The 14,433-nt window shown below is 38.8% G+C and overlaps 1 protein-coding gene across 1 annotated transcript in view; it reads left to right on the top strand.

The window, feature by feature from the left end:
* Positions 1 to 14,433, top strand: part of LOC124709080 (AT-rich interactive domain-containing protein 2) — a 336,130-nt gene that overhangs the window by 215,137 nt on the left and 106,560 nt on the right. Inside the window, exons 5-11 of the mRNA XM_047240727.1 lie at positions 5,119 to 5,337; positions 5,847 to 6,265; positions 6,359 to 6,691; positions 12,054 to 12,218; positions 12,697 to 12,973; positions 13,709 to 13,887; positions 13,930 to 14,306. Coding sequence (XP_047096683.1) covers positions 5,119 to 5,337; positions 5,847 to 6,265; positions 6,359 to 6,691; positions 12,054 to 12,218; positions 12,697 to 12,973; positions 13,709 to 13,887; positions 13,930 to 14,306 — 1,969 coding nt within the window. The remainder of the gene's footprint in view (positions 1 to 5,118; positions 5,338 to 5,846; positions 6,266 to 6,358; positions 6,692 to 12,053; positions 12,219 to 12,696; positions 12,974 to 13,708; positions 13,888 to 13,929; positions 14,307 to 14,433) is intronic.

Here is a 14,433-nt window from a genome sequence, read left to right as displayed (position 1 = left end):
CTGCAGAAAGTTAAATCAGTCTTTACACCCAGGAAAAGCCACCGCCGGAGAGACCTTAGTTCACCATTGGAGAAAGATGGAGGGAGTACGATTAGCAGTGCTTAAAAACACTGCTTCAACCCTTTGAATACGAACGGGACATTGTCTCCCACGGTAGGTTATCAGAGAACTGGTGGGAATTTGCTGCATGTTATTGCTATGTTTCAACGCGCCAGTGGTAAAAGCATGTCTTGCTAATGGTTTTCTGAATTATATAATTACAGTCTGCACCTGTAAGTTGTGCTGTCCTCGGGGTTCATTGTTAGCCTGCGTTTCTGTATTGCCACAGAAAATTAGTTTGCGCCGTAGATGTTGTTGTTGTTGTTGTTGTTGTTGTGGTCTTCAGTCCTGAGACTGGTTTGATGCAGCTCTCCATGCTACTCTATCCTGTTCAAGCTTCTTCATCTCCCAGTACCTACTGCAACCTACATCCTTCTGAATCTCCTGATAGCGACATCCTCCTGAGTAGTCTCTGCCCGGAGATCCGAATGGGGGACTATTTTACCTCCGGAATATTTTACCCAAGAGGACGCCATCATCATTTAATCATACAGTAAAGCTGCATGCCCTCGGGAAAAATTATGGCCGTGATAAGTAATCAAATTACCAAATTTGCACAGCGAGCTCCCGTAACGTCTTCCCGAACACACAGTATCAACGAATTCATGTGCTTTTGTCACATTAGAAACGAAGCCCATTTGTGCACTTGCAACATAACTTACAAATTAGAGAAATGCTCTGTCCACTGATGATTTTTTTCCCCCTGCCCTGTGTGTCTTTTAGTTTTTATGTGATTGCCTTCCGAAACTCTGAGGTACTTATGAATGACCCTGTGTGTCATATCCCTCCCGTGCTGGAAAATGAGACAGCGGGAAATGTTCCTTTTACACTGTTACTTCTGACTAGGACATTAATTAAAATAACTGTACATTAATGTCTTTCAAAAAATTGGTAGTCCAGGGATCAAAGATGTCGTGTGATCTTCATATCTGGAAGATTGCAGCCAGTATGTACCATTCTGTCGGGGAAAGGTTTCGTCTAATGGATGCATACTTGGTTCGGTTCCAGTAGATGAAACAGCAGTATTTGTAGATCAAACACTGCTGCATCACTTTGATCTGAAGAAAAAGCAGTTGTTGTGGTTCAGAACCTTTCTCATGATACACATCAAAAAGTATTGAGCAAAGGATTGTAGGAAAAAGAAAGGTTTACATTTTCCCTTTTGCTTGTGGGCAAGTCAACAGAAGGCATTACATTGAACAAATCGCAGTGGAAGGAATCCCATCAGAGACTGTGGCTGTGTATGTTAAATAGCAATGGGACGGCATCGTCTTCATGTTGGTGCGCAGACACCTGAACACACCAGTGAAATTCATTTAGATGGTTATTCTGTATTTCATACCAATTTTCTGCCCTGACCCATTTGTACATTGATCGAAGAATAGATACCTCCTGTGTGTCTCTATATGCGCCCTGATCACCTATTACATTCTCAAGATCTCTACATGATATATACGATGATGGCGCACAGTCTTACACAAATAAAGGTTCTTCAACTTCATCCAGCATGGTATCACGGGAACCGCATCTTATTTCTTCAAAGAATTCCCCCTTCTCAAGTAATCCTATTATACATTCATTTGGGGTATACAGACATGTTCCTAGCTGCGCGCCTCTGATCAAATGCTCAAGGCTGATTCGACAACATGTTTCCATACAAGCTACATATTGTTTCGTACTGCTGCCCCCCCCCCCCCCCCCCATTTTTTCCCACCTTCATACGTCAGCTTTCAAGCCCAAATATGGGATGTTTTCACTATTAATTATGATAGACCCTATGTACAAGTTTTGCTCTAGTGCTCCTCTCAGCTTGCCCCCCATAAGCAGCCGCTTCAGCATTAAACCGGCCATGCAAACTCAGGAAAATACAGGATAGTTGTAATTAAACTTTCGCTGCTTAAGAGACCACCCCATGAGGAATGATTGATGGTAGGACAATGAAACTTTGTGGAAACATTTGCAAGGACATGCGGAAGAGAAATTACAGATAAACCATTGAAAGAGACCTATTTTAATTGCCACATGACAGGGTAACATTTGTTAATTGCCTACCATGTTTACGTTCCAGGTTACTGAAGGAACTCGGTGTGATGGTGACCATAAGCACACACGACGGTCTGGAACCAGTTAAGATTGCTCAAATTACTGCCCGAAACATCTCAGGTGCAGAGTTGGCTATCTCCCAAACAATGCTCATCTTCAATGTCTAAATATGTTTTAGTGCCCCGTTGATAAACCATGTCTTTCAGGTAATCCCACAGCCAAACATCATGTGGGTTCAAATCTGGTGGTCCTGGCGGCCAAACAATTTTGAACAATCGGCCAATTATTCAGTTTTCTCCAAATGTGTTATGGAGTTATCGAGTGACATCAAGAGCAATGTCCAAAGCACCGCTCTCTGGGAGAGCAGGGATCACATTTTGGTGAAGCAGATCACATTAACGCTTAATGTTCACCCTGTATATCCATGACCCTTGGGATTCTAGTTCCTCAATGGACAATCATGAACTGTGCCCGAAACCCACACCACACACTATGCGGGGGAACTTCATGAATGTTCTTTGACGGTGACGATCCCCAAATGTGACAGTTATGTGGGTTCACTGCCCCAGTACTCAAATGTCTGCGTCAGGTGGCAAAAGCTGGTGAGTAATGTGAGGTTTGTGCTGATGTCATTCCAAAGTTTTTCGCTGCACTATATCCGAACATGCAGACCATGGAATGTTATGCTGTTGTGACACAGCTACTTCACTGCTTGCATTGCTCGCATTGTGTCCAGCATTCTGTCATGGCAAGAGTAATGACTTGAAGAAATTATAGCGCAGTTGGTGCACAGTATCTCCCGTGAGCAATTCCCAGTCGAGCGTAATTTGTACTTGCGAATCGTGTTCTTCTTCACCAGTGCGGAAAGAGGACCTCTCCATATTCCCTTCATGCACTCTCGAAGAGCAGCAGCACTATTGCTGTTGTTTTGATAAAACATCTTTAGATTGCTTGCAGCTGTAATGCACACGGATGCTTGTGTTTGTTGAACCATACGTCGCCATTCTAGTACCAGCGCCTAAAAGTTGTGACAAAACACTACTAACAACACAGTCCTGCAGGGCATACCTATAAGTTTGGTACTCACGTGATAAATAGTTTTCCGTCTACACTGGCTCAAGTACCAAAAGTTTAAGTACAATCACCCTGTGAAATGAAACAATATGTGTGTGTGGCTAGGGAATCCCATCGGGTAAACCGGTCACCTGGTGCAAGCCTTTTACTTAACGCCATTCGGCGATTTGTGTGTTGATGAACATGAAATTATGATGAAGGCAACACAGCATTCAGTCCCCGAGCCAAGAAAATTTCAACCTGGCTGAGAATTGAACCCGCGCCCCTCTACGACATAATGCCGCGCGGGCTGCTCTGTCCTGGAGGTGGACAAATGTTGTGTGGTACCACAGCCTGGCATGTCTTTCAGTTGCACGCTACTTCAGTGTTTTGCATGTCCTTAAATCCAATGGCACCCCGTCACCCATCCGCCTACTGCTGGTTCCAATATTGCTTAACTTTGGTGATGGCATGGGAAGTGGTGTTAACAATGTGGTGATGCTATATTCAGGACTCAGTAGGGATAGCACCTTGTATGCGGTTTCCTTCGCAGATGCCCTGCGCTATATAACAGAACCGTTTCTACAGATCTAAGTCTTCATTAACCTTTCCCGATGTTGACATGGTCTTCCCATTTCAAATAGCATTTTGGTATTACCTGTAAATACCTGTATGTGGCATGGCCAAGATATTTGTTACATATCTTGTAATCTGATATTAACCGTGTTTTTCCTCTTTGTTATAGACATTAACCAAAATTTATGCACACTTAAAGAGAGCCGATATTCATTGCACCAAGTGGAAATTTTATAGAAGTATTTCTGAATTTCCTAAGTATCGTGCGATGACGATATTTTCATGTGTGGACAGTAGCATCGTCAGTGAACAATACTATAGTGCAGCTGGTCATATGTGATAAATTGAAATAGATATGGCCATCTTTCTACAAGGTTGCAGTGTTAGACCTCACATGGCACCTCCTGTGTATGAATAGCCACAGTTCAGAGCATGGCGTAGCCAGCTGCGTGGGTACAATCATGGTTCTGTAGGCAATCGCAATCATTTCTTCATGAAGAAATAATGAGATTTTCACTCTGCAGCGGAGTGTGTGCTGATCTGGAACTTCCTGGCATATTAAAACTGTGTGCCGGACTGAGACTCAAATTCGTGTCCTTTGCCTTTCGCGGGCAAGTGCTCTTGCCTGAGTTCGTGTCTCGGACCGGCACACAGTTTTAATCTGCCAGGAAGTTTCATTTCTTCATGAAGGCATTGACTGTCTTGTTTCATGGTGGGATAAATATATTAACAGTTATGATGATTACTTTTGAAATAATAAACAGTTCACTTACTTTTTTCCATGTCTTGTTTTCATTTGAGTGCCCCTTAAAGAACACGTCGCCTTCTAAAAATTTTTTTGGAAAATGTCTGTAGGAAGAAACTGTGTGTTATGAAACACTTGTCCTCATTTTTGTTTATTTTTTTCTACCCTAGATTTACTATTTTCACTACATGTTATATAAAGACTAGCCAAATATGTTTACTCGTGTTTGTGTAAATTTAATTGAGATGGTCAGCATTAATTGTTGTAGAGTAGGTGAGAGTATTATAATGGTTACAACTTGCTGTTCTGTCTTTTAACTCTTGTAGTGACATTCTCCTGCAGATACCTCAATATAAGGCAGGTTCCTGCAATGTTAACTGTGTATTACGCGGAGTAGTCATTGCATCTGTAGTCATCACTTCTTTAATTTCTTGAATGCTCCATTGATGACTTCCGTCCCACCCCTTCTCTCATTTCCATATTTATAACTTTATTATGTGGTTTGATACAACATAGATTTTGAGCTTTTGTAAGCAGATAATTATAATATTGACATATGTATATGTATGTCAGAATTTATGTGGCTGATGCTTCTGTTTCAGAGAATCTCCGGAACTACAATGGTCTGTCAACAGATCTGTACAAAGCATCTGATTACGAGCGCTTATCTCTTTCATTGCTTTCACCACTACCAAACGAGCAAGATTTTGCTATTAATGTTTGTACCCTGTTATCAAATGAAGGGAAGCATATTCTGCATCTTGATAAGTGTCCTCGAATCATCAATTTCCTGCTTGCCCATGCGGGTGTCTTCAGCCATCGTAAGTAAATAATATTTCACAGATGAAATTTACATGATTAAAACTTAATATAAGGTACACAGGATAGTTTACAAAAAATTTAAAGCTAGCTGTTGTTAATTAAAGTGCAACAGTCATTTGATAACAAATTCCTGCTCCAGTACAGATAAGGGAAGTGTATTAGTGTGAATGAAGTGTGACGTAATTTGTATACAGTGGGTAATAAGTTAGCATTAAATGAAGTGCTGGTTGCCATTCAGAGGAAGATTTATACATTCTGGATATTTTGTTGTAGATATAAAATTATTGTGTAGCAATTTTGTACCACATCTAGACAGTGTTTTGGGCAACAAATACTCACAGTAATTGAATGTGAACTACTGCATTACTTCCTTTATTAAAATAATAAATAATTTGGTTCCATCCTTTTGCATTTTCGCAATGACTTTTTGTAGGAATTATAAATTTTGTAGCTTATGCACTGACTGTACAAAGCAGATAAATTTTATCAGTGGGCATCTGCTGCACAGCATCCTTGCGGCCACTATTTGAAGAGGTGTATGGGTCTATCCGCAATAATCCGCTACGCCAGTTCTGGTTGGATACCCTCGCTGAGCCAGAACTACGAGATTTCACAGATGAAACGAAGTTTCCACGACGTGGCAAGTCGAAGACATGTGAAGATGATGACAGTCCTCATACTGTGACAGAAAAAATCTGTGTAGGTGGTGTTGACTTGGAAATAGTTGTGAAGCGTAGTGCAATAATATCGGCATCTCAGCTGATAGCAGAGGAAGGCAGTTCTCGGCCTGATGATGACATGGAATCAGACTGTGATCATCCTATGGAAGGGCCACACAGACTTGAGATTGCAGAATCAGACCGTGACCTCTTCTGTTTAGGTCGTTCCTATGGTACACGTGATTGGTTTGGACAGAGGGTCCTTCAGGTTGGTTGATATTTACTATACATTAAATTTGAACATGTTATTGTATTTCTTTGGCGTTGAAACACTAACTATTGCCCTGTTGTTCTCTCACAGGTAGCAACAATATTACGGAATCTCAGTTTTGATGAAGATAATGCAGCTGTGTTGGGACAAAGTTGTGCATTTCTTCGCTTTGCAGCACTTTGTGCTGGGTCTAGATGGTCTGGTTTGCATGTTCTTGGACTAGACATGTTGGGAAATGTAGCAGCTGAAGTCCCTTTATCTGAACCGGGTTCAGACAAACTCAGTGCAGGCCTATTGGCAGTGGCAGCGAGGGGTTTGGCCTCCACTGATCGTGCCATTGTGCTCGCCAGCCTCGAACTGTTGAATAAGCTGAGTCAGCGAGAAGATAATGAAGATATTATGCTCAGAGCTCTTGATCAAAAGGTAGGTAGTTAATACAAAAATGTTAATTTATGAAAGAAGACAATAAGTGGTACTGATGTCGTGTGAATAGTTGTGTATTGTTTGTAGAAAATTGTCAAATACTCAATTTTGGATTGTGCTCATGACAGGTGGATGACTTTGACTTGCACAGCAGTGTAAGAATTAAATTAGTGAAAACTGAATAAGGAAAAAAAAATCTCTTTTTACTCCTTACATTCCTTTTATGAAACATTTTGTTAGTAAATCAATGCAAAGTAACACATATTTACTTTTTCAAATGTTCTCCTCAAGCCATGATACTTAATGAAGCAATAACTTCTAGAATCCACTGTGTGTATATTACTCAAGGTCTTCTGCTGTGCATGTTTTCCGCACTCCATTTTACGTAGCTTTTTAATCCTTTCCTTGTATCTGATTATTTGTTCTGAAGGAATAAGTCTCATACTTTTTATTTACAGTAATTTATCTTTGATAATGGGGTTTGAGCTCTTTCCCAGTGGATTAAATAACTTGAAGAAATATAGCAGCCAGCCACTTTTTATACAGCTTAATTTATGCCAACATGTGTTCTGAGCTTTCACGTAGTTTCAACTGATGTAATACATTGATATTTTCATCAGTGCAACATTAATTTTGACTGCATTTTGAACACTGCAACTCCCTTTTTTACGTAACTAGTTACTCTTTTTTTGCATTTATATTTTTAACTTCACTGGTACAGCACAAGGCCTTACGGCAAATGCCCTGCTGCTGCGTCAGTGAAGTGAGAATTGTGTACGCTCATTAAAAACAGCTTCTACTTTCAGGAGGAAAGGCAACTGCAGTGTTAAAATTGCAGTCCACAGAAATGTTGCATTGATGAAGATATAAATGCATTGTGCCAATTAAAAATAGGTGATAGCCTAAAACATATTTTGGCATAAATAAAAGTGTGAATAAAGTTATTGTTTGCTGTATTTCTTCATGTAATTTAATACTCATCCACAGAGCTCTGTCAGTCAGTGGGTAATAGAATTAATTGATTCAACTCTAATTCCAATTATTTCCCACCTCAAAATCGCAGTGTAGCGATTTGCACACAGTCTTCCTTGAAACCAGTCTGATCAGAATTGTAAATGGTGGCAGTTACGGGAGGCAAGCTTTGTCTTCATGTCAGCTGCAAACGTCCTCTTTCACTAGTAATCAATCATATCTAATCCAAATGTTTCCTTGAAATAAACTTTGAAATCTTCTGTTCCGAAACTCTGTAATTTCCTGACTATTTGCACATTCTGAAAAACTGTTGAAACCACTAATGATAATTCAATTTCAGATTTGTAGAGCCAGGCGGTATATTCCCATTTTATAGTTAGACAGATGTTCTCACATGAAGTTGTTAATTTTTTAGTAGTTTTACTTTCAGACCATTTGAAATTCATTTTCGTACAAATTTCTTTGTGTGTGTTAGTTTTTATTCCATGCTTACAGTTGAAATTTGGGATTTACTAAATATAATTGGCTTTCAACACTGATTTGCTTAAAGTATTTCTTCCCTCATTTATTGCAACAAACAATTCATAGTTTCCTTGGGCTTTGTCTCAGCATGTTGTTTCATTAGGCTGGAAAGGTGCTCTGGCAGTTGGACACACATACCTTAAACACAGGTTCCCGAATGTTTGAGAACTGTTTGCCTTGTTTTGTCATAATCTCATATTATCAAAATACTGACACCATTTACATGAATGTACAAGAAATTAATCAGTAAATTACAACAATGTAGGAAAAGACAGATTGCTACTTACCGTAAAGAAGACACAAGTTGCTGACAGGCACCATTAAAAGACACTTTCATAAAGCTTTTGGCTACAGTTTCCATTATTAGAAGGCAGACACACACCATTCACACATTCAAGCAAGCACACCTCATTCAAACACAACCACCAACTCCAACATCTTGGGCCGGTTCTTTACGGTATGTGCAATCTGTTTTTTCCTGCATTGTTGATATTCCTACCTGGAGTTTCCATTGTTTGATCAGCATATTACAGAATACAACAGTTATATGAGTTCTACGACAGTTTCACATGTCAGTCTTCGTAAGATTGAGAACATTGATGCGAATCTACCGTATTGTAGAGAGTAGAAACATTGCCAAAAGTAGGAATTCTGTTGTTATACATATTAATACAAAAAAATGCAACAAATATTAATACAGTTAAAAATGTAGGAAGAATAGGGTTTAGTGTTCCATCAGCAACAAGGACATTACAGATGGAGTACGAGCTCAGATTGGAAGAGGATGGAGAAGAAAATTTGCTGTACCTTTTTCAAGGGAACCATTCCTTCATTCACTTGATGAAATTTGAGGAAATTGTGCAAAACTTAAATTTGGATGGCCAGGAGGGAATTTGAACCACTTTCAACCAGTATGTGATTGCAATGTCGTACTACTTCACCAACTTGCGTGTTAATACAGTTTTGTCTCCACTCATAAGCATAAACTGTATAATGAAACTATATCTACGTTTGGTTGCCAACAGTGAACCCACTTCCATATTTGTATGTACTTTAATGTTTGCTTTAACAATTAAAATTTGGGGATGGAATGACAAGGATAGATTGATACTCTCTGCATAGAGGAGGCATTGAGTCACAGTCAGTCATGACGAAAAGACTGCTGAACATTTAAGCTTCCAGCTAAAAGGCCTTCTTTGTAAATATAAACCAAATTCTCTCAACTCTCTCACACTTGGACCATTGCAGCCACAGACAGTGGTCATGCATATTAGAGTTGTTGCTTATTTGAATATGTGTGCATTTTGTACTTCTGAATGAAGCTTTTTGGCCAAAAGCTTACATATTCAGCAGTCTTTCCATCATGCCTGTCTGCAACTTGATGCTTCCGCTGTTTGGTGAGTAGCAATTTATCCTTTTCATAACTTTAATGGTAAACAATTCTAACAATTAAATAAGAGTAGAATGAACCAAGCTCATTTGTCAGAAGCCAGTAGGTGTATGCAATGCGTTATTTAACTTGTGCACATTTATTATCATTCACAATTCTTGATAATGAGCTTATCTATAAGAATTTGTACAGTACATTAATTGCATGTCAGTAATTTCACTACACCACTGAGTATTTTGACAATAGCACCGTAATTTTGGTATTTTCACTCTTTGCTACTGGTTATTACTGTATGTAAAGTTATGTTTTATTCGTAATTACTTGACATAGAAATGAATATCTTTTAATCATTGATTAGCTGTATACTATTAATGAAATAGTTGATGTCATTTAATGAGACATATACATGTGGATGTTAGCAAGTGGGTGGCTGAGTGAGGACTGACTCAAAGAATCTCCACAAAGACATTTAAACTGTCACTGACCAACATATAAGTGTTAACTATTTAGCCAAATTTGACACAAAGATCTTCACAGGTTAGCTATCAGGTGCTGACTCTGAAGCAGAGATGTTAATGTGATGCTTGCTAAGCTTAGACTGCCTGTGGCATTGTCCATTACTCACATTTATAGGCAAGTGTAAGACTAAATGACAAAATATGGAGAAGCACACTGGTTATTGACACACAATATAGCAAATTTGGAGGGTACAATATTTCATTGGGCAAAATAATGAGTCAACTTATGGTTGTATAATGAGAAAATTAACAAAATAATAGGAACTATGTTGTAACTGCAATGTATACTTCTGCAGGTCCTTACCAAGCTTCATGAAATCTGAGAGGAAATTAATGCATTATTCTGATAACCGAAGATATTTTCTAGGTCAGAAAGATTAGCTCAAAATAAATAAATAAATAAAAATAAAATCATGATATTAGTTCCTGGAATTACACATGCTTAAAGGCTAAAATAATAGGAATGTTGTCAGGGAGGTGGAAACTTTAATTGCAAATAACTTTTTAAGTAGGCGTTCTTTTGGGAAAAATAAAATGTGTACTAGTATGAGGAGTGTGAAGGCTTTCAACTGAGGTATAATATAAACTGCTTGCTATTGGCTCATTGAAAATCTCAACTCCATGTGTACTGCATGCACTGAAAATTCTAGATATCCATTTATTTAAATTGTTTTTAGATAAACTAATTATTGTGTTGTTAGACACCATGAAGTTACTTGGAGACCAATAGAATTATATGAATGGAGTGAGAAAGTAGTCATTTTACATAACAATAGCATATGTATTACGTACATAATGGAAAAAAGAAAAAATGTATTTAAGGAGCGGAATTGTTTATTGTTAACCAAAAATGTTTCATGGGAGGTTTTTATGTGTGATTAAACAACTTGATTTTAGTGTAATGACTCCTCCTTTCGTTGCAATGATTAAACATTCCTTTTTAAATTTATTTTTAGAGCCTGTAACAAAGCTGTGTTCTTTGGGACACAGAATATAATATTGACAAATTTTCATTCTAACAGTAATAGTCTCTTAACATTAGTGTGGTTATTATTTTTTTCTTATCAAAAGCTGCAGTTTAATTGTATTGGAGAAGTACAAGAATAGTACCTTTGTGTCAGCTACTGAAATTCTAATAAATGGAGTGAAATATATAGAATTGTTTTACAAAAGTGGTAGAAAGAATAATAGGAGGGACAAATCACTCCACATTCTGACAAGGAGATTGATCCATGATACTCACTGGGAATCAGTAGTAACTGTGAACTTCTACAGAGGTGAGTTATTCACCCCCAATATAGAGCTTGACTCGGGGTTGTGGTGGGCAGTGTGGTAATATACACAGAGCTATAAAAGAACTAAAATGAAGGGTGGAGAAAGAAGGGTGCAAATTATAAGAGCAAGGGAAGAAAACAGTAAGTGGAAGAGTCTGCCCCCATCGTTGTTTGGTTGTTACACCATATTTGCTGTGTTTCTAAAGCAGTATGCATCTGTGTTCTTGTTTCAGTTCTTGTATTTAATACATAGGTGTTTCAGTTCTTGTATTTAATATATAGGTGTTTCAGTTCTTGTATTTAATATATAGGTTACCTGCAGCCAATGACAAGTTGGATCAATCTTGATGTAGACTAGATGATTTAAGATAAAGGCAACAACTCGCTGAGTATTGGAGGTGTTGAGCCGTTGACAGGCACGTGATACTGAAAACACACACACGCGCACACACACACACACACACACACACACACACACACACACACACACACACACACACACATATATATATATACTACACTGTGCTGGCTGGACACACTTAGTGTCAGTTTTACTGATAAAACTTAAATGTAATATTCTTCACTTTACATGGTAGTATCTTATTGTGTTTATTTCAAAGCTGTTGAAAGGTGTTTGTGTGTTGTACCATTTGTTTGTTTATAATCATATTTTTGCTTCTTCATAGGTTTATGATCAAATTTGCTCATTCCTTACGTTACAAGACATTATGCTACTGATATACACCCTCGAGTGCCTCTACTCTTTGTCATCACTTGGAGAGCGTGCATGCAATTGTATTGTCAGAGTTCATGGAGCAGTTGATACTTTGGTATCTCTCATCACTGTTGAGGTATGTTGCATTTTGAATTGTTCAAGTAGCAATTTGCACAAATGAAATAATTATAAATACAGTGTGTGCAGGAAAACTATTGCTCATTGTTCTCTCATTGCTCTTAGTAGGACACCATATGATCACTTCCTTGACTTTTTGTGCAAGTGCGACCTTGAGGATGTGGTGTTATTGTTTAATACATGCTATCCTATAACTCTGCTTTTCTACATTCCTATCTAACAACATAAAGCCACTATACTGAGGAGCTAAAACAGTAAAAGTTTATTATATATCTAAAACAAAAGCACCTCTTGTATTCTTTTTGTCAAAGACAGCAGCGAAGTTAGATTCATTTGCTTATGGAATGTTAATCATATTAAAGTGCCACTGTGCACAGATTTGTTTCATGACAGTGGTTGTGTTATAGAATTTGTAAAACATAATTACAGAAATCTTAAAAAACACCTTGATTAAATGAAGCATGTTCTTGCTTCAGGCACAAAGCTATGGCCCAAAGGCATGCATTTTAATGAGGCTAGTTGAAACTGTCTCAAATACACATTCTGGAATTGCACCTTCAACTTCGGGTGTTGGAGCACAAGGGTCAACAACAACAGCTGCTCAGAGTACTGCTTCTCCATCTGTATCTGTAGCATCAACCAGCCATTCCAGCACACCCTTGCAGCAGCAGCAGCAGCAGCAGCAGCAGCATTCTTTGGGCCCATCACTAACCTCTACACCACACAGGCCATCGCCAACACCAACACAGCATAGTGAGTCTATTTACATTCTATGTACCAAAATTAAAGTTATTAATTTTGAGAAATTTACTGGATATGGGCCTAAATTTTAATTAATTTCCTTTTTGCTTGATTTTTGTACAAAAATTATTACAGGAAATGGTTCATTGGCACTGGGAAGATCTCCCAAAACTTCTCAAATTTCATTAAGAAATGCCAGCAGGAGATCTACAGAATGTTTGATGTATGGTTTTGCTAATATTGGGTGAAACACCCATCCATGTAGCAATGACACTTTCTGTAGTTGATTATACATTTGATTGGCTTGCTATGTTAGTTTTATTGCTATTTTCTATCAGTCAATGAATTAATTGTATACAGTTTGTCCATGTCAAGTTAAGGTTTGTGCATTGACTGTCAGAATTGTTTGAGGCATGACTTTCCCTGCGTTAGAAATGTTGAGAGGAGAGGAGTGGTTAGGAGAAGGCAACATCGGCTACTTGCTGCAGTGCTGACACCATTACCCAAAAGAATTTGTACAGTAATAATTATCACTTGTAGGGGCAGCTTAACATTGGCAGCACTCATAGATAAATGAATATCTTTCAACTAGTGCTGTTTTCCTGCATTTCTTGTAACATCAGTAAACTCGTCACATTATGGACAAATTGTAATATGTGCTATTTGAATGCATTTCAGAATAGGCCTACCTGCATAGACAAGTTTTTTGTTGTTGCTAATAACTGTGTCCTTGATGTGCCTTTGCAGGAATACTCATGACGTCCCAGGCAAACCTGCCTCCACCTCCACCACATCCTACTGTCACACTTGCGCCAACAGTCATCTCACAACAACAACAACAACAACAACAGCAGCAGCAGCAGCAGCAGCAGCAACAACAACAACAACAACAACAACAGCAGCAACACCACCATCACCACCACCACCATCAGCAGCAGCAGCAGCAAGCACAGCCACATCATCACCAGTTGCAGCAGCAGCAGCATCATCAACAACAACAGCAACATCAGCAGCAGCAGCAGCAACAACAACAACAACAACAACAACAACAACATCAGCAGCATTCACAGCACCAGCACCATCTTCAGCATCAACCTCAGCAGCAACAGCATTACAGTGTGCAGCAGCAGCAGCAACCAAATGCCCCTCACCAGCAGCATACAACACAGCAAGCAGTCCAGGAAAATGAACAGTTTGCTCTGGCATGGCTACGTGCCACTTTTGAGACTGCACCAGTCACTTACCGCATAGAACAGGCTGAACTCTATAAACAGTATCTTACAGCTTGTGCAAGAGTTGGTCGACGTGGCGTCATAGCTCCTCTACACTTTCCTCGTTGTGTTCGGTAAGTATTTGTTGGAAACTTAAAAGTGAACCATTGTAGGTAGTTTTAGCTGCAAGCTTATTATTTGTGCTGCCCATTTTCTCTATTGAGAGAAATAAGTGTAACTAAAAGTTGAAAACAAAAAGTA

The sequence above is a fragment of the Schistocerca piceifrons genome, chromosome 7 (genome assembly GCF_021461385.2).
Source record: "Schistocerca piceifrons isolate TAMUIC-IGC-003096 chromosome 7, iqSchPice1.1, whole genome shotgun sequence".
NCBI classification, from domain to species: Eukaryota; Metazoa; Arthropoda; class Insecta; order Orthoptera; family Acrididae; genus Schistocerca; species Schistocerca piceifrons.
This window is presented reverse-complemented; position numbering and strand designations above follow the sequence as displayed.